Source organism: Crinia signifera, chromosome 7, assembly GCF_055691185.1.
Source record: "Crinia signifera chromosome 7, ASM5569118v1, whole genome shotgun sequence".
Taxonomy (NCBI): Eukaryota; Metazoa; Chordata; class Amphibia; order Anura; family Myobatrachidae; genus Crinia; species Crinia signifera.
Window position 1 is genome coordinate 159,091,810 of NC_139223.1, and position 25,841 is coordinate 159,117,650.

Genomic DNA, 25,841 nt, shown 5'->3' on the forward strand with positions numbered 1-25,841 from the left:
TGTATATCACTTTGCTCCTATTGCCGCCACCTGCGGGTTCCCGGCTACAGATAACCTACCTCTGGGGAAGACCCAGGGGCCAGACAGAACCTCTCGGCGTGGCTAGGGTCTGGCCGTGACCCTGCTTTGTGTGTTCCTAGAGGTCACTACTGCACATGCCTAATCCAGTTCCAGTGCTTAATGCATGTTTGACACCAACTCAAGCCGATGTAACTTCACAGCAAGATTTATTAATACATCCAAAAAGAAAAGAATCATTTTGTCACACTATATACAGATAATACACATGTTTATACACATATTACATTGGGGATTGTTTTTTTTTTTTTCTTACCCATTTTCCTTTATTTCTTACACAAGAAAAAATATACATAAAAATGTAAACTTCTGTATACAAAACCCTTAAACAAACAAAAGACCAGATAACAAAAGATTCTTTTTTGTATGCAAATTGTTTTCATTGAAATGGAAAGCGGTTACATTCGCTGCCAGGATAGTTGTGAAATGCTGAGTAACTTGCATGACAAAGCTGTCTACGGGAAGGATACGGTATATTTCCTTGTGCAGGCAGGCGCTTTAGGTGGAAGGAGGACCCCATTCATAGTCATTGTCTCTACATTGCCATGAGTGCAGATGGTGAAATGCAGAACAGCGTTTTACACCAGGAGCGCAGAACGCAATCGGATGCAAGCAATTTGCCTTCTTAGAAAACAATGTTAATATGCCAATTCAAGCAGAATGGAGGTGAACCATTCAAAATGCTTAAAAACACCACAAACCCACATTATAAAATGAATGGAACACAAGACAATATATGCACCATGACTTTTAGTGGACCTAGGGTCCTTACCCACTGGCATCGAACTGGTATGGTATTAGACTCCATTGGTTATACTTGGGTCTCACCAGTCACCACGTTGGCCCCCAATATTCAAAGCTTCCTCAATTATTCATTGCAAGACTGACATACGCCAACACTGCTTAAAGCAATGCCAGGGGGTAACCAGACTGAAGCATCAGTGGTCCGGAGTCTGAAATGAAGGATTTTGTTTTTGCTTGTTTCTGCCATTGTGTAATAGGTGCTTTGATTTTCTGTCTTAAGTCATACAACAGCAACCGATGGCAATAATACGCGCACATAAAGGTTTATATGAACAGAAAAGAAAATCCACTGGACACTAACAGTTAAGAGGTTACATCAAAATATAATTGACAATTTGTTTAAAGACTGTAAGCCAATTAGTTTTCTACTAGAAGTCAAAGTATCAGCACATAAACCTACATGTTCACCAGCCGCGTGTTCCCAGGGGTGCCCAGATGCACAGCAAAAAAAAAAAAAAGAAGAAGGGTGCAGCGGGCTACAACTGGCATTGAAGGGATAACATGCCAATCATCACAGAAACGTGTTACACATACCCATTATTACATCCTTGCTACCATGCAGCTATGAGATCAGACACCAAATCAGAAAGGCCGATCCTTTCGCCGGATAATAATAAACAGGATTTTCCTTTCCCGCTGACATTCGATAAATAAAACCAAATTACAATGGCACATACAGAATCCTTTAGTAAAAATCATTTGCATTATTGGTCTCTCAGATTGCAATTCTCATTTAAATCTTAAAGCAGCAATCCCGAGACAAAAATGGGAGTATATAAGAATGTAATGTTTACCATTTTCCTACTATTAAGGATTTAGGATTCTGGATTACCATGGCAACCAGTGTCACATGGCACATAATATAGCAAGCAGATATGCTTTGCAACACCCCTCTGAGCTCTATCTGAACTGTGACAGCCTCCACCTCCTCTCTGCCATGCAATTCTGTTTGTACTGTATATCAAATTTATTGGCAAATGAAAATGTATAGGAGGAAAGCCTAGGGAATGAACTACCCAACGCATGCTTGAAAAATGTAATTAACTTGCTGTTCAAATCAACAAATCTTGTATGTGGGATCAATGCTTTAAGTAAATCCATCTCCTGCTCCCTTTGTGGGAGGTATAGGAGCAGTAAGCTACAGGAGCCCCTTCTAGTCTGTACCCCAGACACTTGTATGGTGTTACAGCAGCCTTCTGTGGTACCTAAGAAGTAGTGGTCATAAACACCTCTCTATTAGGTTACTTTATAAGAGATCTGGGGAAGTGGAATCTCACACTGAGGCCATGTTGGATATGTCAGGATTTGGCACATCTAGAATTTGTTGCACAATGAATTTACACACAAATTAGCACCACTTTACACACACACACACACACACACACACACACACACACACATTAAAAGTAGTCTCTAATAACTCTTGGGCTACAAAATAATAGGATAGAAATGGAAAAAGGAGAGATATAGAAGTCCGCTCTTATATTTTCACCAGAAATAGTACACAATAGTAAAATCAAATTTGTGTATTATCAGTAAAAAAAAAAAAATTTTCCTCAGATTGGTGATTCTCATAAGATTTCAATATTTGATCCAACTCCTGACTTAAAACAGCAGAAATGACCCTACGCGTTTCGTCCGATGAGGACTTCTTCAGAGGTGACCAGGATCAAACTGGATTATGTAAAAAGACTAATTCTCCTTGATGGTTATAAATGAGGTATGGGATATACGGACATCAAACTATGGAGTATAGTATTTGGTCATATAGAATGATGTATCTTTTCTAGCAACCAGATGTCAAGACTAGCTTTAGATACTGATTAAACAGCTGACCGCACTAGTACTTAATGGTACATTCAGCTCTGACTGGTGCTGTGAAGAAACATCAGTCGTCAGCTGTTTAATCAGTATCTAAAGCCGGTCTTGACATCTGGTTTCTACAAAAGCTACATCATTCTATATGACCAAACACTATACTCCATAGTTTGATGTCCGTATATCCCATACATCATTTATAACCATCAAGGAGAATTAGTCTTTTTACATTATCCAATTTGATCCTGGTCACCCCTGAAGAAGTCCTCATCGGACGAAACGCGTAGGGTCATTTCTGCTTTTTTAAGTCAGGAGTTGGATCAAATATTGAAATCTTATGAGAATCACCAATCTGAGGAAATTTTTTTTTTTTTTTACTGATGTTAATTATACACATATTTGATTTTACTATTGTGTACTATTTCTGGTGAAAATATAAGACCGCACTTCTATATCTCTCCTTTTTCATAATATATAATATACACACACACACACCCACATACTGTACATACACACACACACACACATTTTAAATGGTTGGAGCTTCGGGTGAAAATGGATCACTTTTTTAAATCAAATTATCAATATATTTCTAATTTTAAGAGAGATGCTTCAAACATAAAGACTACAGGTGTATACATTGCCCATAACAACCCATCAGACGCTACCATGTTATAGCATGTATTTGATAAATACTGTATATAGGTAGCACCTGACTAGTTGCTAGAAGTCCTCTATACACTTGATATCTCTCCCCCATGTCAGCTGGGACAACAATACATCTTCCCTGAGCTCCAAGATTACATGTACCTGGAACTGTATCTGTCTATATAGAAACTAAACTCCTAATAGCAATGAGCTGTATATCCCAGCATAGCAGAGAGGGCAGACTCCCTCCCCCAACAGATCTGCACGGTAGCAAGGAGGACGTTACACAATGACACGGCAATACCGCAACTCCAGTGTAAAAAGTTTTTTTTTTTTTTTCTTTATATATCTCAAAAGTAAAATAAAAAGCTTGTTTATAGATATTTTAATATAGTTATCAAATACACAAATGCAACATAATTCAATACACTCAATACAGCTTTAGTATAAAATGTATAATTTACGAGGCAATGTTAGCATAAATTAATATATCTTTTTTCTCTTAAAATCTAATTTAGGTATTCAGAAAGTTCAAGACAGGGGAACATAGAAGGGGACATCCTTAAATAAAACATTAAAACTGACAAGATTAAAAAAACAATATAGGAAGTTAACCTGAAAAACTGAATGGAGTGACAACCACAGACAACCGCCACACACACACACACAACAGACACACAATCACACACACACACAACACACACACAGGCACGCCATAGGAAAATTCATTCAAAGATTTTTTGAACATAGTAACTGCCCTGGTTTCCACCAAGGGGATTCCCTGAGAGACACCAAATTCTACAGCAGCTACTGGGGCACAAACGTTGGACCTCCAAAACCCTAGGAAGAGGCAGAACATTGTTATACTATAATACCGCAACCCAGCCACATCATGGCAGCTCAGCGCTGTACCCAATCACATCCCGGCAGCTCGGCACTGTACCCAGTCACATCCCGGCAGCTCGGCGCTGTACCCAGTCACATCCCGGCAGCTCGGCGCTGTACCCAGCAACATCCTGCAAACATCGAGCTGCGAGTCAGAACAGCAGACCGAGGGATTCTGACCAAACCAGTAACTCACTGCTATGGTGCACAGTTCTCCTCTGGTGCCGATGAATTGGGACAGAAATGAAGGCGTACTCCAGGTTAGTGCTGCAGTCCTCATTTTGGAAAAGGCTTTGATAATGCAACGTTTCCACAAAGAGGACAAATAAAACGTTAATCACGTGGATGTTTATTCCAGACGCAGATAAAACTTATTCACTTTAGGTTTGCTTTGTTTTGGAACTACCCACCTGGTTTACACAGGATTTAGGTTCTCTTACACTCTCTCTCTATATATATATATAGATCTTCTCTACAAAATGTATTTACCAGTACTATTCACAAGAACACTTAAAATGAGATCCGTTCACTTAAACTTTTCAATTCATTATACAATGTATATATTTATTAAAAGGAGGTGGCAGCATAAACCTATCATGTCAGAGCAACAGAAAACATGGGTGGTGCAAAGCGAGAGCTACAGATGTGACAGACCCACTACAAAGACAGCACTCAGATGTAACATGGTTTACCCTGCGCACTGCCACATTCCCTGTGTATCTGGCACATAGAACTGATCATGGGATATTCTCATAAATATCACGATTTACATTGGAAAATGATATGCGGATGATAGGACGTCCTTAAAAAGGCAGACATGGTCAACATGTATTATTTCACCATGGTCAATAGATCGACAGGACTTACGGTGGACAGGTACAATAGTCAATAAAAAAAGCTTCATCATTCAGCATCCACGTGGTATATGATTGGTAAAAGTAACTGGTGCAGAGCGCAGTGGGAGCGGAGCGAGGGGTCACACTACACTAACTGGTGCAGAGCGCGGTGGGAGCGGAGCGGTCACACTACACTAACTGGTGCAGAGCGCGGTGGGAGTGGAGCGAGGGGGTCACACTACACTAACTGGTGCAGAGCGCTGTGGGAGCGGAGCGAGGGGTCACACTACACTAACTGGTGCAGAGCGCGGTGGGAGCGGAGCGAGGGGTCACACTACACTAACGTGCAGAGCGCGGTGGGAGGGGGTCACACTACACTAACTGGTGTAGAGCGAGGTGGGAGGGGGTCACACTACACAAACTGGTGCAGAGCGCGGTGGGAGCAGAGCGAGGGATCACACTACACTAACTGGTGCAGAGTGTGGTGGGAGCGGAGCGAGGGGTCACACTACACTAACTGGTGCAGAGCGCGGTGGGAGCAGAGCGAGGGGTCACACTACACTAACTGGTGCAGAGCGCGGTGGGAGGGGGTCACACTACACTAACTGGTGTAGAGTGCGGTGGGAGGGGGTCACACTACACTAACTGGTGCAGAGCGCGGTGGGAGCAGAGCGAGGGGGTCACACTACACTAACTGGTGCAGAGCGTGGTGGGAGCGGAGCGAGGGGTCACACTACACTAACTGGTGCAGAGCATGGTGGGAGCAGAGCGAGGGGTCACACTACACTAACTGGTGCAGAGCGCGGTGGGAGCAGAGGGAGGGGTCACACTACACTAACTGGTGTAGAGCGTGGTGGGAGGGGGGTCACACTACACTAACTGGTGCAGAGCGATAGGTCACACTACACTAACTGGTGTAGAGCGCGGTGGGAGGGGGGTCACACTACACTAACTGGGGTAATAAAAACAAAACTTTTGACTGTGTGTGTATGTTAGTATGTATGTATGTATGTATGTATGTATGTATGTATGTATGTATGTATGTATGTAAGAGTACAATGTTTAGATCCCTTTTCCTGAGCTGCTAATTTAAGAGAAAAAATGTCTATAGCGATGTTCCTGTGTTGTGGGAGCTCATCCTCGGTACCTTCCACCTGCACAAAGATACCAGGGATCTATCCTATTAATTGAGATCCATTTTGCGAGTGCTAATCATTGCGCAGCGACCACACTTTACAGTGAGCTATTTTGTGCGAATTCAGGCTGAAACCACCCTGCGAAGGGTGCAAAATCACGCCACAGCAATGGCACCTCGCACCCCTCACAATGAATAGGATCGACCCCAAAGTGTACAACAGCACCACTTAAAACCTTCGTAAATCTACACTGTCTGCAAGTTGGCTGGCGCAGTAACATAGCTCCCTTAGCCAGGGAGCAGTATGGAGGGCAGGAACAGAGGACGCCATTAGGTCCTGCCTGCATTGCTGGACGCCATTAGGTCCTGCCTGCATTGCTGGACGCCATTAGGTCCTGCCTGCATTGCTGGACGCCATTAGGTCCTGCCTGCCTTGCTGGACGCCATTAGGTCCTGCCTGCCTTGCTGGACGCCATTAGGTCCTGCCTGCCTTGCTGGACGCCATTAGGTCCTGCCTGCATTGCTGGACGCCATTAGGTCCTGCCTGCATTGCTGGACGCCATTAGGTCCTGCCTGCATTGCTGGACGCCATTAGGTCCTGCCTGCATTGCTGGACGCCATTAGGTCCTGCCTGCATTGCTGGACGCCATTAGGTCCTGCCTGCATTGCTGGACGCCATTAGGTCCTGCCTGCATTGCTGGACGCCATTAGGTCCTGCCTGCATTGCTGGACGCCATTAGGTCCTGCCTGCATTGCTGGACGCCATTAGGTCCTGCCAGCATTGCTGGACGCCATTAGGTCCTGCCAGCATTGCTGGACGCCATTAGGTCCTGCCTGCATTGCTGGAAGCCATTAGGTCCTGCCTGCATTGCTGGACGCCATTAGGTCCTGCCTGCATTGCTGGACGCCATTAGGTCCTGCCTGCATTGCTGGACGCCATTAGGTCCTGCCTGCATTGCTGGACGCCATTAGGTCCTGCCTGCATTGCTGGACGCCATTAGGTCCTGCCTGCATTGCTGGACGCCATTAGGTCCTGCCTGCATTGCTGGACACCATTAGGTCCTGCCTGCATTGCTGGACACCATTAACTCCTGCCTGCATTGCTGGACGCCATTAACTCCTGCCTGCATTGCTGGACGCCATTAGGTCCTGCCTGCTAGAGGACAATATCTGCAAGAGCCTTTAAAAATTATTTAATTTTCACTGAAGTACAAATCAATTAAAGGATTTCATAATTTTTCACTACTCATAGAAGACAGATTCCTATTGGTTTCTTGGGGCATTTGTCCAAGTACATTTCTGTTAGTCTTTGTTACGAACCGCTAACTCCGTTATCGCTTACAGACGGGAAAGACAATGTTATCATAGAGGAAAAACACATCAAGTGTTCGATATAACAGTATAACATCCGCTCAATATATATGTAAAAACTACCAAACCATGATAATTCAGATGGGTTCATACGGGAGGACATTGGACGTCCGACAGTACAGTAAAGGAGGGTCGATATCAATTCATTCTACAGTAGAGGTTAATTCAATAAATTATTTCAATTTGCAATTTTTATTTTAAAGTAAAAAAACAAATAACATTTCATTAATTGGCTGCTGCAGTCGCACTTTTCATATTGAGAATATGAAATTGTGAATATCTGCCAATGAGGATTTTATATCCACTGACTAAGGTGTAAAAGCCACAGTGCTATATGCACAGCAAATGAGATTGCAACACCAACTGGTCAACCTCCATACATTCCTTACATCCACCAATATTTAGCCGAGAGAACGCAATATGAACATCAAGGAGGGAAAGCTCTGCAAATAGAGGGAAACATGATATCATAAGGAAAGCTCGGCCAGTAAGGGGGGGTACATGTCATCAGAAGGAAAGCTCGACCTGTAGGATGGAACATGACATCATAAGGAAAGCTCAGCCAATAGGGGGAAAGATGACATCAACGAGAAAGCTTGGCCAGTAGGATGGAACATGACATCAGAAGGAAAGCTCGGCCAGTAGGGGGGGGGGGGGGGGGGGGGGGGTACATGTCATCAGAAGGAAAGCTCGGCCAGTAGGAGGGACCATAACATCAGAAGAATAGCTCGGCCTGTAGTGGGGTACACAACATCAGAGGGAAAGTTTGGCTAGTGGGGTCGGGAGGGGGGCATGAGATAAGAAGGAAAGCTCGGCCAGTAGGAGGGAACATGACATCAGAGGGAAATCTAGGCCAGTAGGAGGGAACATGACATCAGAGGTAAAGTTTGGCCAGTGGGGTCAGGAGGGGGGCATGACATAAGAAGAAAAGCTCGGCCAATAGGAGGGAACATGACATCAGAGGTAAAGTTTGGCCAGTAGGGGGGGGGGGGGGATTTCTTTTTGGTCACATCTACATATTTGTACAAAACACAACAACTTTTTTTTCCTCCTTTCCATAAGACCTGGGAATCCTATAAGCTGCACTACTACCATGGGTACATAACCTACAAAGGTCTCTGAGTACAGGCACCACTATATAGATGGGGACAGTAACGGTCACAAGGAGGGCATCACTATAGTATTATACCCCATTATTAAATAAAAGAAAATGTTTGGGCTAATTGGGGTATATTTATGTATTTACCCATTCAATAACTTCCAATCACCAAATTGGTATATAGCGTTTCCCTTATGCCCAGGACTGCATGGACACGTTCTCACTGAGCTGTCTATGTGACACCCAATAACAATCCAGTTGTAGCTGGTAGCATAGATGTGGGTAAGACTACGTCACTCGGGCATATGTGCGCCTATTGCCTGTGCATCGGGAATGTGATGACACAAGAACATTGGTACAAACACGGTCTAGAGCACTGCGGAGTCTGGTCCCTTTAATAGCAATACAGAGTCCCTGATAACCAGGAAAAGCCACCCAAGAAGGAAACATTGCCATGCCACCTGCATCTGGGCACCCACCCCCATGCCACCTGCATCTGGCCACCCGCCCCCATGCCACCTGCATCTGGCCACCCGCCCCTTCTTTACCAGGGTAGCCGATTCCCCGTATAACTGACCGTCGCAGAACAATGATCACTTCTAGCCGCACATGACTAAAGGAGGACTGGCCATAGCCAATGAATGGTCACAGCATAATCCGGAACATGCCTGCAAACCCAAATGCCCAAGCGGTTATTACCTCTTGCTATTAAATAAACTGCCCTGGTAGTACGTGGCTCTGCCACGGCACATAATGTCTGGCTGTGGCTTCCTGCACAGATTCTATTTTTTCTGGCACAAACCAAATAAACGGATCAGGCAGAAAACAAGGCAGCCACATAGAAAAGCCAAGTGTAGGGGCTCGCTGTACAGATTACACTGCTGCCTATGTATAGGGGCTCGGTGTACAGATTACTCTGCTGCCTATGTATAGGGGCTCGCTGTACAGATTACACTGCTGCCTATGTATAGGGGGCTCGCCGTACAGATTACTCTGCTGCCTATGTATAGGGGGCTCGCCGTACTGATTACTCTGCTGCCTATGTATAGGGGGCTCGCCGTACAGATTACTCTGCTGCCTATGTATAGGGGGCTTGCCGTACTGATTACTCTGCTGCCTATGTATAGGGGCTCGCTGTACAGATTACACTGCTGCCTATGTATAGGGGGCTTGCCGTACTGATTACTCTGCTGCCTATGTATAGGGGCTCGCCGTACAGATTAGTCTGCTGCCTATGTATAGGGGGCTCGCCGTACTGATTACTCTGCTGCCTATGTATAGGGGGCTCGCTGTACTGATTACTCTGCTGCCTATGTATAGGGGGCTCGCTGTACAGATTACCCTGCTGCCTATGTATAGGGGCTCGCTGTACAGATTACACTGCTGCCTATGTATAGGGGGCTCGCCGTACAGATTACTCTGCTGCCTATGTATAGGGGGCTCGCCGTACTGATTACTCTGCTGCCTATGTATAGGGGGCTCGCTGTACTGATTACTCTGCTGCCTATGTATAGGGGGCTCGCTGTACTGATTACTCTGCTGCCTATGTATAGGGGGCTCGCTGTACAGATTACACTGCTGCCTATGTATAGGGGCTCGCCGTACAGATTACACTGCTGCCTATGTATAGGGGCTCGCCGTACTGATTACTCTGCTGCCTATGTATAGGGGGCTCGCTGTACAGATTACTCTGCTGCCTATGTATAGGGGCTCGCCATACAGATTACACTGCTGCCTATGTATAGGGGGCTCGCCGTACTGATTACTCTGCTGCCTATGTATAGGGGGCTCGCCGTACTGATTACTCTGCTGCCTATATATAGGGGGCTCGCCGTACAGATTACTCTGCTGCCTATGTATAGGGGGCTCGCCGTACTGATTACTCTGCTGCCTATGTATAGGGGGCTCGCTGTACTGATTACTCTGCTGCCTATGTATAGGGGCTCGCCTTACTGATTAATCTGCTGCCTATGTATAGGGGGCTCGCTGTACAGATTACTCTGCTGCATATGTATAGGGGGCTCGCTGTACTGATTACTCTGCTGCCTATGTATAGGGGGCTCGCTGTACAGATTACTCTGCTGCCTATGTATAGGGGGCTCGCCGTACAGATTACTCTGCTGCCTATGTATAGGGGGCTCGCCGTACTGATTACTCTGCTGCCTATGTATAGGGGGCTCGCCGTACTGATTACTCTGCTAGGCTGGAAAGATCTGATGTTGATCTTCCACTGGGGTCTTTATAAAAGCAGCTCTGTAATATAAACCATCCAGGGGACAATGTGAGACACAAACTATACACATAATACAGTCTGTACAAGACCGCTGTTCCTACAATAAGCAATGGAATTAGGTTGCTGAATACAAACTGGTGATCACAGATGTCTGCGACAGAAAGCAGCCCAAATGCCCCAGGCTCCTGCCCCTTCCATATATAAATCCCCCCACCCCTCTACCCACATGCATAACCCCCAGCTACAAAGGGCCAAATCACCTACCATGATGCAGTTCTTGCAAAGATTAGTTCAACACAATCAGTAGCATGATTATCTTATTTACCACAAATCATCGAGGGCCGATACGCAATATCCAGATAGGGGAGACAAATACAAAGGTGTACCATAATGGAGAACATTACTCGCCAATCACCGGAGTCCTCAATATCCGAATTGTCACCGCGATGGTTTAGCTCACGTGACCATCACAGAATAAAGTGAAAAGCCCAAAAGAAAAAAAACATGGAATTGCAAAATATGGAACAAGATTTCTGCTGATGCCTCCCCCTCCCCAAAGCCTGATCCGTGGAACTTTTCCATACTCTAGAACACACACGCACATACATACAGGCACATACATACATGCACACAATACAATAGAAGATTAGCTTCATCTCTAGGATCATCCTGCATTACACACAAGTGTCAGGTATTGCACACTTCCTGCCTGCACACACCGACCTATAAATATACACTATGTGGGGTCAGAACACACAGAAATGAGGCATCGGAAGTCACGCGGTACACGTGTAAGGACCCAACGCCATTCCTGGGAGAGGATGGGGGAAGCCAACAAACAAGGATAATAGGAGCACCAGTGCTATCAAAGCACAAGGAGGACACCGCAGAGGACAACCTACCCCCCCCCCCCCCCCCTCCCCAAAATCCCATCATCAAAGTGAACAAAAGAATATCTCAGGGGAACGTGGTGAGAGTAACACAAGGAGCATTCCCCAGACGACATCTCGCGGTGATCAGTTGGGTTTTGTGAAAGGGGAGGAGGAGTTGGTACTAATAGCGGTGGCACCTGTGACAGCGAATCCTGCAGGAGGAGCAATTGAGCTATGGCTAGGTTGCAGGTCTTTGGGGATGCCACTATGAGAAGTCAGCTGATGGCCAAAGGCTGCAATAAACTGAGGGAGCTGTTGTTTGGGAGATGTAGAATCCATGAGTTCTGAGGGTGGGGGGCTCAGGCCGCTGAAACTGGTCTGCGGTAACCCCGGAAGCATGTTGGAGCTGTTAGGGGTCACAGTGGAGAAGGTAGGCTGCGCAGCCTCCGAATGAGAGACAGCTTGAGGGGTGGACAGGGACGTGGAGAGCAGGTGCCCGTCGGAGCTGATGAAGGTGCTGAATGCGGATGGGTCACTAAGGTTCACAGGAAGGTTTCCCCAGCGAGTTCGGGGATTTAACACCCCACTTAGAGGTACCTCCATCTGGGTGGTGAGCAAGTGCTGTGTAATAATGGGACCCTCTGAAGAAAAGGTAACGGATAAGCCTTCGCCAAAGGCAGTGGCATGCGGGGACGTCATTTGGTCGCTATACGGTGACGGCACATGCTCGCTGTCATAATGGCTTCCATGGGGAGACGAATGCGAATGGTCGCTGCCGTATTGCTGCTTTGAGGTGATTACATTTTCTGCTTTGCTCAGAATCTCTGCAGGTAGAGGCCTCTGGGAAGCATGGCTGCTGTCATGTAATCCATGATATGTACCCGTGAAAGGCCTCTCTTCAAGCGAGCTGTGGCTTATCAGAGTGGCAGAAGTAAGGCCAATATTGACGGAGGATGAGAACTGCCTCTGAATATGTCCGCTCAGAGGGGCAGAAGGTCCAGACAAGGTGGCGCGACCAAGGAGGTTTTCGTCCAGTTCCAGACTGGTAAAGTTTTCATGAACCATACGCCCATTCAGCAGCTCCCCGAGGTCCGTGTGATCTCCGCGGCCCAGCGACTGGATATCCGGGCCTCCAGAACCTGCAGAGAATGACGGTATTCCACGTTCGGAGAGGTCCTGACTAGTAGCGCTGTCACTTTGGGCCAGCACCACTATGGAACTCAGGCATTCCAGAGATGTGACTGCTTGAAGGGCCCTCTCCAACTCCTCAGCTTCCTCGGTAGTAGGGAGAAGTTCTCCGTTCTTACCTACAAGAAAGAGGTTAAAGCAGATGTTACATCATTAATCAGTAGGAAACACTCAGCCTAGAGGTGCCGTGAGAAACAGACGAGACGCTGGGGCACGGTGTTCTGCAAAAGGAACCACTGCATTAGCTAGACTTGCTTAAGGGCTCAGAACAGAAACTATGCGGATATTAAATGTCTTCGTAATAGAGCGTACAAAGATAAATGAGAACAATGAGTAGTTAATGATTCTGCCTGTACAAGTACAACATCGATGATCCGGCACGTGATCTGGAGTCTTTGGGGTGGGTTATGCTGCGGGCTGAGGGAGATTTTGGTGCTACGGGGTGGGCTAGTATGCAGGAAGGGTCAGTTGTTGTGGGAGGGATTCAGATGGAGGGAGATTCAGTTTTTTAGGCATAAGGGGGGCGGCAAATACCACCGATAATCTGGAAGAATGGATCATACAACACAGCACTGGAAACAAGGGTGCCGGATTATCGATGGTGTACCGGTCTTGGACCATTAATCTGTTACCTGGTCTTCAAAATATCTTTAGTTAACGTAACACTTACACCCTGCTACCAGATATACAACCACCTGTCAACGGCTGCAAAAAAACCCACATTAAAAACATTGCGTTTTAACATTAAGAAAAACCCCACACAAATGTTTGCGTGAAGGGCCCCATACATCAGCAATTAATTGTGACAATTTTCAGATATGGAGAGGATTGCCACAATTAATTTTAGATGTGTGGGCTCCCCGTTTTGGCAATCCCAATCAAAATCGCCAATCGATTGCTTAATCAGGTTTTTAAACATGTTTAATAATCTGGTATTACAGATGGGTCTTCTCCCATCTTGGCAGGGGATGGCGCTGGCGTCGCCAGCCGCCATCCCCCGCCAGCGCCATGGCGATGGTGAGAAGGGGACGCGCGCGCACGAGCGGCGCGCGCGTCCCCTTCCGACGGCGCTTCCATCCGTTCCCCCGGGTCCCCGCCGCCTTGCCGGCGGTAACCCGGGGTCCCCGCCGCATGCCCGCACCCCCCCTAACCCTGTCCGTCTCCCGGAGGAGGAGACGGACAGGGTTTGCGCGTCTCAGTCTCCTCGCTGGCGTGGCTGCTGGCGGGTCGCCAGCGCGTACGTTCTGGCGACCCGCCAGCAAGGATGGGACCTGCCCCATCTGTATCTGCGGATCTTTTTTATATGTGTGGACATTCCCAATTTGTCGTCTTCATCTATTTACATTATGAACAGCTGAAATGACAATTGATTGGGGCAATTTCCAGATATGAAGATGCAATCTTTAGATGGAAAAATCTGCCGATCACTGAAATAAATCTGTAATGTGTGGGCAAAGTCAGATAGATTGTAAAATCCATTTATCTGGCCAAAAAATCCCTGTATCTGGAAATCCATAAATTGTGATTGCTGATGTATGGGGCCCATAAGTTAAAATTTCAATCTGTGTAACTAGTTGTTGAGATAACCAAACACAGGGCAACAAACAGTGACTATTGGCATGGAGCCGATAATAAAGAACACAACGGCACCTTCAAAGAAATCAAAGTCTTGGAGATCATCAGGCAAACGCGGGAGGACATCAGAAAAATCTTCCTGATTTAGTTCCAAATCATGAGGAATGTCTGTGATGTCACTAGTGATGTCATCAGGTAGTTCTTCTGCGCTGAGCTCTGGTGTGGATGGACTCCTGCAAAACATAATGACATAGAAATTCTCACGGCTTCACCTTTTCAGCATTTATTAAGAAGCTGGGAAGATTTAGGCTGCGACCTTCAGGCCCAACGATAATCGGATTGTCCCTCTATGGCTCAATATTCCACACAGGTCATGTATCCCACAACCCCATCAGATATCCCTTGGATTACTTGGTAGGGACTAGCCAGGCTTAGTGTACGCTAATTGGTCCAACCTTTTCCTAGTGACTATAAACATCTCCACGGTACTGTACGGAGCGGTATGTCCTAACTGTCCACACTCCATTCAAGAAAGATTGCGGTAGGGTAAAGCGGAAATATTACCTCCTCCCTTCTGTTCTCACAGCTCTCTTACTCATCTACAATCTATACCTGCATCTATTCTCATTCACTTCCTTATATCTCAGCTGTATTGTGTACTAAGAATTGTGCTTTGTGTTATGACTAGTTCTGTGTACCCTGTACTGTTCTTTTGTGCAATCACCATGTGGTGCCGCTGATTGGCTGCCTGGGTGCTGCACAGCTCAGTAATTATATGTTCCCCATGTCTGTGTCCCTCATTAGAGTACATAATCACCATGTGGCGCCGCTGAATGGCTGCCTGGGTACTGCACAGCTCGGTAAATATGTTCCCCATGTCCATGTCCCTTATTAGAATGCGTCTTGTGCATATCTGTATGTGTGATGTACATCTGTACTGCCATTGTTGCCTGTTCCTTGTACTGATAACCCTTTGTATTGCAGTATGTGCATTGTTATTTTTAATGTCTGTAAAGCGCCTTGAGTCCTGTTGGAGAAAGTGCGCTATATCAATAAAATTTACTTACTTACCTAGTCACCGGGTAATTAAGGATTGTCCGCAAGCAAACGAGCCCTAATGCCCTTAGGTACAGTATTAGCCTTACATGCCCACAGGGAACTTCACAACCACAAATAACTGAATGAAAGTGTAATGGGAAACTTGGCTTGCTAACTATCCAGAAAGTAGCTTTAGATGATGACATTCCCCCCCCCCCCCCCCCACACACACACACACACACAAATCTCCCTAGAGGTTAATGAAAATGACAGGTGACAATAAAATGCTAAATGCTATTGAAACTGTTAGTACATAATGTAAAAGTGCCTTAAATACAGCTTCATTTCATTTCAACTGGTTATGAATATGATATTATCAAGATATGAGCCTTCGCATGATACACTTTTCTATCCAATTTCCAAGGTATCGCATCACTCGCGGATCATTTCTTGCAGAACACAATCATTGTCTGCTTCATGAAAAGCATCTGGCAACGGAGGTCTACATCCATCCACCAAGAACCAATAACGACCTGAAGGATGCTACACGCCAATACAGGACAATCTCACACTGTATCCCAAGCACTTTACATAATGTACTAGGAGTGTGATATCCATTTATAGCCCTTCATCACTACACAGGGGAAATTCAATTAGGAGTGTGTGCAAAAGGCAAAGTAGCATCATTACACTCACACACTTCACCCTGAGAAATGCACACTGCAATTAGAGACGCCAGTGCTCCCTGCTCGCCGCGATCGCGCCATTTCTGTCAAACAGCCAACTGAGAAAAGTACATCAAGAGTGGCAGGACATTGCAGGACCCCACTCATTAGCAAGAACACATTGGAGGCTGTAAATGGACGGAAGCAAAGTACTGGACGCTCGTGTCAAATGGTTTGTTCACATTTAAAATACATCTGAGGCCATACATTTTGTAAGCACAATAACATGTAATAATTTCCCCAGTTAAGCTAATTGAAAATGTACATATGCCTAATTAGTCATGGGTGGAGGCGGTGGGATTTCCAAAGCAGGTTAGCCAACATTTGCATCTAAAAATATATATTTTTTTCACAGAGGTGGGAACACAGGGAGCGGGAATGTAAAGGCGGGGCAGAGGTGGGAACACAGGGAGCGGGAATGTAAAGGCGGGGCAGAGGTGGGAACACAGGGAGCGGGAATGTAAAGGCGGGGCAGCGGTGGGAACACGTAGAGTGGGAATGTAAAGGCGGGGCAGCGGTGGGAACACAGGGAGCGGGAATGTAAAGGCGGGGCAGCGGTGGGAACACAGGGAGCGGGAATGTAAAGGCGGTGCAGAGGTGGGAACACAGGGAGCGGGAATGTAAAGGCGGGGCACAGGTGGGAACACAGGGAGCGGGAATGTAAAGGCGGGGCAGTGGTGGGAACATGGAGTGGGAATGTAAAGGTGGGGCAGAGGTGGGAACACAGGGAGCGGGAATGTAAAGGCGGGGCAAAGGTGGGAAAATGGAGTGGTAATTTAAAGGCGGGGCAGAGGTGGGAACACAGGGAGAGGGAATGTAAAGGCGGGCAGAGGTGGGAACACAGGGAGAGGGAATGTAAAGGCGGGGCAGAGGTGGGAACACAGGGAGCGGGAATGTAAAGGCGGCAGAGGTGGGAACACAGGGAGCGGGAATGTAAAGGCAGGGCAGAGGTGGGAACACAGGGAGAGGGAATGTAAAGGCAGGGCAGAGGTGGGAACACAGGGAGAGGGAATGTAAAGGCAGGGCAGAGGTGGGAACACAGGGAGAGGGAATGTAGAGGTGGAAACACAGGGAGCGGGAATGTAAAGGCGGTGCAGAGGTGGGAACACAGGGAGCGGGAATGTAAAGGCAGGGCACAGGTGGGAACACAGGGAGCGGGAATGTAAAGGCGGGGCAGTGGTGGGAACATGGAGTGGGAATGTAAAGGCGGGGCAGAGGTGGGAACACAGAGCGGGAATGTAAAGGTGGGGCAGAGGTGGGAACACAGGGAGTGGGAATGTAAAGGCAGGGCAAAGGTGGGAAAATGGAGTGGTAATTTAAAGGCGGGGCAGAGGTGGGAACACAGGGAGAGGGAATGTAAAGGCGGGCAGAGGTGGGAACACAGGGAGAGGGAATGTAAAGGCGGGGCAGAGGTGGGAACACAGGGAGAGGGAATGTAAAGGCTGCAGAGGTGGGAACACATGGAGCGGGAATGTAAAGGCAGGGCAGAGGTGGGAACACAGGGAGAGGGAATGTAAAGGCAGGGCAGAGGTGGGAACACAGGGAGAGGGAATGTAAAGGCGGCAGAGGTGGGAACACAGGGAGAGGGAATGTAAAGGCGGCAGAGGTGGGAACACAGGGAGAGGGAATGTAAAGGCGGCAGAGTTGGGAACACAGGGAGAGGGAATGTAAAGGCGGCAGAGGTGGGAACACAGGGAGAGGGAATGTAAAGGCGGCAGAGGTGGGAACACAGGGAGAGGGAATGTAAAGGCAAAGCAGAGGTGGGAACACAGGGAGAGGGAATGTAAAGGCAAAGCAGAGGTGGGAACACAGGGAGAGGGAATGTAAAGGCGGGGCAGAGGTGGGAACACAGGGAGAGGGAATGTAAAGGCGGCAGAGGTGGGAACACAGGGAGAGGGAATGTAAAGGCAAAGCAGAGGTGGGAACACAGGGAGAGGGAATGTAAAGGCAGCAGAGGTAGGAACACAGGGAGCGGGAATGTAAAGGCGGGGCAGAGGTAGGAACACAGGGAGAGGGAATGTAAAGGCGGGGCAGAGGTAGGAACACAGGGAGAAGGAATGTAAAGGCAGCAGAGGTAGGAACACAGGGAGCGGGAATGTAAAGGCGGGGCAGAGGTGGGAACACAGGGAGCGGGAATGTAAAGGTGGGGCAGAGGTGGGAACACAGGGAGCGGGAATGTAAAGGCGGGGCAGAGGTGGGAACACAGGGAGCGGGAATGTAAATGCGGCAGAGGTAGGAACACAGGGAGCGGGAATGTAAATGCGGCAGAGGTAGGAACACAGGGAGCGGGAATGTAAAGGCGGGGCAGAGGTAGGAACACAGGGAGCGGGAATTTAAAGGCGGCAGAAGTAGGAACACAGGGAGCGGGAATGTAAAGGCGGGGCAGAGGTAGGAACACAGGGAGCGGGAATGTAAAGGTGGCAGCGGTGGGAAAACCGTATTTCTAGTATTGATAATGTTATTTAGCCCAGAGAGAAGAGAAATGCTGGTGGTCTACTGGTCCCGCTCTCCGCCGATATGCACTCCCAATACTGACCTTATGTTGGCGACCGCTACTGGCAGTGACAGGCTGCTGGGCATGCAAAGGTTGCCTTGGGGCACTGCGGGTGGAATGGGTTTCTGCGGCCTTCTGGGACCCCGCCTCCTCTTTTTCTTGTGTTTTTTGGTAAGCGCAGGGGGCTTAGTCTTTTTTCTGGGTTTCCTCTGTTGCTGGTGTTGAAGTTTACGTGAATTGTCCCCTCTGAGGAAATTATCCTGATAGAGACATGAGAGGGATGAGACTCTGATATATGTGTTACCACCTGTCACATAGAAGAACATTCCTCTAGATTTAACATGTACAAATATATTGGGGCCAAAATAATGATGATCGAGTCTAGGACAGGTGGGCATGCACTCACACCGGAAGATTCAGTAATCTTGCTTACCATCTTCTTGGCATGTTCTTCACAAAGAGGCGTCTGATGTGTGATGTCAAATACGGGAACGGAGCACTGCTGCCCGTCTGCAAACTTGGCTGTGCAGCTGGTGAAAAGCTGCTGAGAGCTGTTGGACAGGATATCTGCCGAGCGGTTATGGATAACACAGATTACTACACATACAGCAGATTGTTACCACTCTAAATGAAGATGCAGAAGCACTCACCGGCGGCAAAAGCACTCACCGGCGGCAAAAGCACTCACCGGCGGCAAAAGCACTCACCCCCGGCAAAAGCACAAATGGCAGAAGCCCCAATGACAAAAGCAATCACCCATGGCCGAAGCACCAGTGGCAGAAGCAAATACCCACGGCAGAAGCCCCTGGAGGTATGTGCGTTGGGGGGTGAGGGGTTTAAAATCTGCCACCGCTGTGAATTGGGTAATTCCGCCTCATCTGGACCGTACTTCATGTAAAAGGACCCCGATGATTGCCATATTAGCACAGACGAAACGAGGGTGGTACCGGCCACTCACATGTCTAATGTTCCTCGGCAGGTGCACGATGATGGAAACGTGGTCACACACTGGTGGTCCGGTCAGAGGGTACATCCACAGCTGACAATCATCTCCAGCTTGTGGAAGTATACGGCGATACTGTCATGTGACGGAAATAGGCTTGGTGCACGGCCTTTGATAATGGTAGGACAGATATTGTGGATGAGCAGCGGTACGGCTGGCCAAGCAAGTTCATCCGCCCAACATCCTGACCTGGCACTAAGTATTTCCATCTCTCTGGACCAATAAAGCAGCTGGGTGGGAGACAGATAAGGTCGGCAGCTGTCCCGTCCTGTGCCAGGCGCTGACACGGATTTCTACTGTGCCGGAATAGATGCCTCTATGTGCTGCTGGAACGGGACTACAGTATGTAACCCTATATGTATATATGTACGAGCTGAATACATTTACACAATGAGAGGTCTTGTTCCATTATTTACTGAATTATCCTCATACATTACATTTCCCCCCTTGTACCCACTAGGTACAACAGCAAAACAAAAGCCAACAAACAGACACCCTGCAGAGAAGTACATGAATAGTGTATCATCATCATCATCCCTATAGTATATTACCCACTAAGTCTCCCACATGTACTGCGCTTTCCCTTTAATCCGCAGACCCCAACACATTCTCACAAGACTCTGAAGCACTATCTGGAAGAGAACAGATTATTGCAGGTGGTGATAGAGGGGAATTGTGAACTGTTACCACAGGACCTTACATGACCAAGGCCCTAAAGCAGCTTCTGATTCCATACTGTCCTAGCCGAGGACTGCCATCTGTACATGAAGGACTCTCTGATTCTATACCATCCTAGCCGAGGACTGCCACCTGTACATAAAGGACTCTCTGATTCCATACCGTCCTAGCCGAGGACTGCCTCCTGTACATGAAGGACTCTCTGATTCCATACCGTCCTAGCCGAGGACTGCCATCTGTACATGAAGGACTCAATCGCGTCCTAGCCGAGGACTGCCATCTGTACATGAAGCAGCTTCTGATTCCATACCGTCCTAGCCGAGGACTGCCATCTGTACATGAAGCAGCTTCTGATTCCATACCGTCCTAGCCCAGGACTGCCATCTGTACATGAAGGACTCTCTGATTCCATACCGTCCTAGCCGAGGACTGCCATCTGTACATGAAGCAGCTTCTGATTCCATACCGTCCTAGCCGAGGACTGCCATCTGTACATGAAGGACTCTCTGATTCCATACCGTCCTAGCCGAGGGCTGCCACCTGTACATGAAGGACTCTCTGATTCCATACCGTCCTAGCCGAGGACTGCCACCTGTACATGAAGGACTCTCTGATTCCATACCGTCCTAGCCGAGGACTGCCATCTGTACATGAAGGACTCCCTGATTCCATACCGTCCTAGCCGAGGACTGCCACCTGTACATGAAGGACTCTCTGATTCCATACCGTCCTAGCCGAGGACTGCCACCTGTACATGAAGGACTCTCTGATTTCATACCGTCCTAGCCGAGGACTGCCACATGTACATGAAGGACTCTCTGATTCCATACCGTCCTAGCCGAGGACTGCCACCTGTACATGAAGGACTCTCTGATTCCATACCGTCCTAGCCGAGGACTGCCACCTGTACATGAAGGACTCTCTGATTCCATACCGTCCTAGCCGAGGACTGCCACCTGTACATGAAGGACTCTCTGATTCCATACCGTCCTAGCCGAGGACTGCCATCTGTACATGAAGGACTCTCTGATTCCATACCGTCCTAGCCGAGGACTGCCATCTGTACATGAAGGACTCTCTGATTCCATACCGTCCTAGCCGAGGACTGCCATCTGTACATGAAGGACTCTCTGATTCCATACCGTCCTAGCCGAGGACTGCCATCTGTACATGAAGGACTCTCTGATTCCATACCGTCCTAGCCGAGGACTGCCATCTGTACATGAAGGACTCTCTGATTCCATACCGTCCTAGCCGAGGACTGCCATCTGTACATGAAGGACTCTCTGATTCCATACCGTCCTAGCCGAGGACTGCCACCTGTACATGAAGGACTCTCTGATTCCATACCGTCCTAGCCGAGGACTGCCACCTGTACATGAAGGACTCTCTGATTCCATACCGTCCTAGCCGAGGACTGCCACCTGTACATGAAGGACTCTCTGATTCCATACCGTCCTAGCCGAGGACTGCCACCTGTACATGAAGGACTCTCTGATTCCATACCGTCCTAGCCGAGGACTGCCATCTGTACATGAAGGACTCTCTGATTCCATACCGTCCTAGCCGAGGACTGCCATCTGTACATGAAGGACTCTCTGATTCCATACCGTCCTAGCTGAGGACTGCCATCTGTACATGAAGAACTCTCTGATTCCATACCGTCCTAGCCGAGGACTGCCATCTGTACATGAAGAACTCTCTGATTCCATACCGTCCTAGCCGAGGACTGCCACCTGTACATGAAGGACTCTCTGATTCCATACCGTCCTAGCCGAGGACTGCCACCTGTACATGAAGGACTCTCTGATTCCATACCGTCCTAGCCGAGGACTGCCACCTGTACTTGAAGGACTCTCTGATTCCATACCGTCCTAGCCGAGGACTGCCATCTGTACATGAAGGACTCTCTGATTCCATACCGTCCTAGCCGAGGACTGCCATCTGTACATGAAGGACTCTCTGATTCCATACCGTCCTAGCCGAGGACTGCCATCTGTACATGAAGGACTCTCTGATTCCATACCGTCCTAGCCGAGGACTGCCATCTGTACATGAAGGACTCTCTGATTCCATACCGTCCTAGCCGAGGACTGCCATCTGTACATGAAGGACTCTCTGATTCCATACCGTACTAGCCGAGGACTGCCATCTGTACATGAAGGACTCTCTGATTCCATACCGTCCTAGCCGAGGACTGCCATCTGTACATGAAGCAGCATCTGATTCCATACCGTCCTAGCCGAGGACTGCCATCTGTACATGAAGGACTCTTAGCAGTACCTAGAATCACCTGTAATTCACTTTGTTTTTGTTTTTTTGGGAGGGGGGGTTACAGGCTTCTAGCCATGCGGCTCCGACTCTATGGAACTCACTTCCCCATTCCAGAATCATTCAAAAACAGGCTCAAGACTTTCCTGTTTACAGAAGCATTTCCTTAATTCCCTTAAGTATTGTTTCTGAAAAGCTCTTATGACCTCAGTGTTGTTCCTGTCCTGTATTAAATTCATTCCATCTGTTCAGCACTTTGAGTCCTAGTGGAGAACCAGCCCTAGATAAATACAGTGACTATTAGTATAAGTCACCAAGAGGTCCTGTGTATAAGCAATGTCCCAAGGGATGATGGATGGGTGGTCCGCCACGGAAACACTCTGAAAGGGGCGTCACCCTAGAGTACACAGTGGCTGCTGTAGGGTCATACAGGCAAGGCGTGGGTTAGAGAGGGGCGTACCAGGGGATACCTACTGCTCAGCACACATAACAAATATAGGGAGTTTTTCCTAGGAAAACCGTTGTGGGAATGAGAAGAAATGGGAGCACTAAGTAGCGCTATGGTTAAACTAGGAGAGGCCCTTTCATGTGGTAACCAGTGCACAACAAAGAATGATGTGCTCCAGAGGTTCCACATTCCAGTGCATGTGCTCAGCATCCCGCTTCATAGTTCCCAAGGACCATGTGATCAGTAAAATAAACATGATTGGTTAGTTACGGCAATAGACAGCTCCCCACAGCCAATGGCAAATATACATGACCCAAACACATCAGCGGAGGACTAAGCAGCAGAAAGAGCAAACGGGTGCTGGGCAGGAGACCATATCGGATCCAGTACTCAGAGCCTGGAAAGACACCCCCTGATGCCTGCTGGCATTGGGGGCTAATTGGATTATACCAGCATTGGAGGCTCCTCATTATAAACAAATCTAATTTCTCTTCTGGTATTCCTGCGGCGTTCAGTCTGGTAACAGGGTCACCCATCTAAGGGAACCAGTAAGAATGCCAGGGATAGGACGGTTGTAGGATATATATGAAGGACACTAGTCACCGTTCTGCCCGCGGCTCAGCTCACACAGAACTACGTTAGGGTCCATCCCTCTCTGCAGCCCCCTCTATTGGGAAGGATACGCTGGAAGCAGTGCCGGGTGTACGGGAGTGCTCTGTTTGCACACGCTGCGCTCCGCACAGTTGCACTGCAGAGCGTTGGTGCCGTTTCTCTGAGTTCTGGCTGAATGGGTCGGTAACTGAAACGACAGAACACACAGCTGGTCAATACAACATACAAGGAGAGAACACGGTAATAACATGTGATCACATCAGGCTCGTTCCCTTATTCTGCAGGTTATCTCCGCATTTACTACAAAGCAGGGATAAGTGGCCGTGGTATACAGAGGACCGGGGTGTGAGGCATTGGATGACTCCATAGGGCCGACATGGCATCGGTCAACTGCTGTAAAAGGTTGACAGGGTCATTAGGTCAACATGGTAACGATTTACACAGATAAAAACAGACCTGGTCCCCATGAGCACACACACACACGCCGGGCGGCTGTCAGAGCGGCACATAACCCCCCAGGGCACATTACATGTAAGTGTATACAGTACAGTAGTACAGCAGTATCCCCGCACCTGGTCCTCATGCGCACACACACACACGCCGGGCGACTGTCAGAGCGGCACATAACCCCCCAGGGCACATTACATGTAAGTGCATACAGTACAGTAGTACAGCAGTAACCCCGCACCTGGTCCTCATGCGCACACACACACACGCCGGGCGGCTGTCGGAGCGGCACATAACCCCATCCCCCAGGGCACATTACATGTAAGTGTATACAGTACAGTAGTACAGCAGTATCCCCGCACCTGGTCCCAATGCGCACACACACACGCCGGGCGGCTGTCAGAGCGGCTCATAACCCCCCAAGGCACATTACATGTAAGTGCATACAGTACAGTAGTACAACAGTATCCCCGCACCTGGTCCTCATGCGCACACACACACACACACACACACACGCTGGGCGGCTGTCGGAGCGGCACATAGCCCCTCAGGGCACATTACATGTAAGTGCATACAGTACAGTAGTACAGCAGTATCCCCGCACCTGGTCCCAATGCGCACACACACACGCTGGGCGGCTGTCAGAGCGGCACATATCCCCCAGTGCACATTACATGTAAGTGCATACAGTACAGTAGTACAGCAGTATCCCCGCACCTGGTCCCCATGCGTGCAGCCCGGTGAAGATCTTGCATCATCTGCCCGGTACACTCAGGCTCACTGCTGGCGGCTTTCTGCAACGCTCTCCGGAATGTGTGGCGGTATTTCTTCTGGCAGGAGTCCGCCCGCTCCAGGCGGCAGAGGTGCTTGTATTTTTGTTGAAAGTAAGTGCAAAGTTGTGCAACCCTGGAGCTCCTGCTGTGCGCTATTTCCGCGTCATACCTGCAATCACACACATGGCAAAACGGGCAGCGTCAGCTCTGTGCCCACAGCTAACACACTACGGAGCAGTACTAGGCATTGTGCCGCAGGACATGATTCATCTGCTTATTATGTATTAGCGGATGAAGAGCGACTTCAGCTAGAGATTACATACAGCTGGCACAGGTATGGTCCAGTTATTCCTAATCCGGTACTCCTACTGTAACAAATAACAGATGATACATTTAGGGGGGATGGAAATTAAATACAACAATTTTGTCACCCAAAATAAATGGTTATTACTGTGATATTATCCCGCTGGTCATTCAATTGTAGCCTGTTTTTTTTATTCTGTTTTTGGGTGAAAACACATAGGGATCTGGGATCCCGGCTATGAAGGCTGGATAGGGGGATTATACTTCACGTGATTGAGGCACAAAAAGCATATTCCCAGATAAGTGCCCAATATCGGGGCTAATTTGATCACCCCCAAGGAATCCATTCGATGCAGTAATTGGGGTAATACCTGTGTAAATTGCTGTAAGGATTATTGTGTAATGTTCCAAAATATGTATCTGAGGGCAGGAGATTAACAACCCTGCAACATAAAAAGCGATGGGCAGGTTAACCCACTTGTCACCCCCCCCCAGTGCCAGTACATG

The 25,841-nt window shown here is 48.1% G+C and overlaps 1 protein-coding gene across 1 annotated transcript in view; it reads right to left on the bottom strand.

The window, feature by feature from the left end:
- Positions 1 to 3,718: 3,718 nt before the first annotated feature.
- The window catches only part of INO80D (INO80 complex subunit D), a 42,769-nt gene continuing 20,646 nt past the window's right edge, over positions 3,719 to 25,841 (bottom strand). The window contains exons 6-11 of the mRNA XM_083154103.1: positions 24,976 to 25,200; positions 23,883 to 23,998; positions 19,233 to 19,366; positions 18,842 to 19,059; positions 14,618 to 14,775; positions 3,719 to 13,086 (exon numbers count right to left, since the gene is read on the bottom strand). Coding sequence (XP_083010229.1) covers positions 11,924 to 13,086; positions 14,618 to 14,775; positions 18,842 to 19,059; positions 19,233 to 19,366; positions 23,883 to 23,998; positions 24,976 to 25,200 — 2,014 coding nt within the window. The 3' untranslated portion in view covers positions 3,719 to 11,923. The remainder of the gene's footprint in view (positions 13,087 to 14,617; positions 14,776 to 18,841; positions 19,060 to 19,232; positions 19,367 to 23,882; positions 23,999 to 24,975; positions 25,201 to 25,841) is intronic.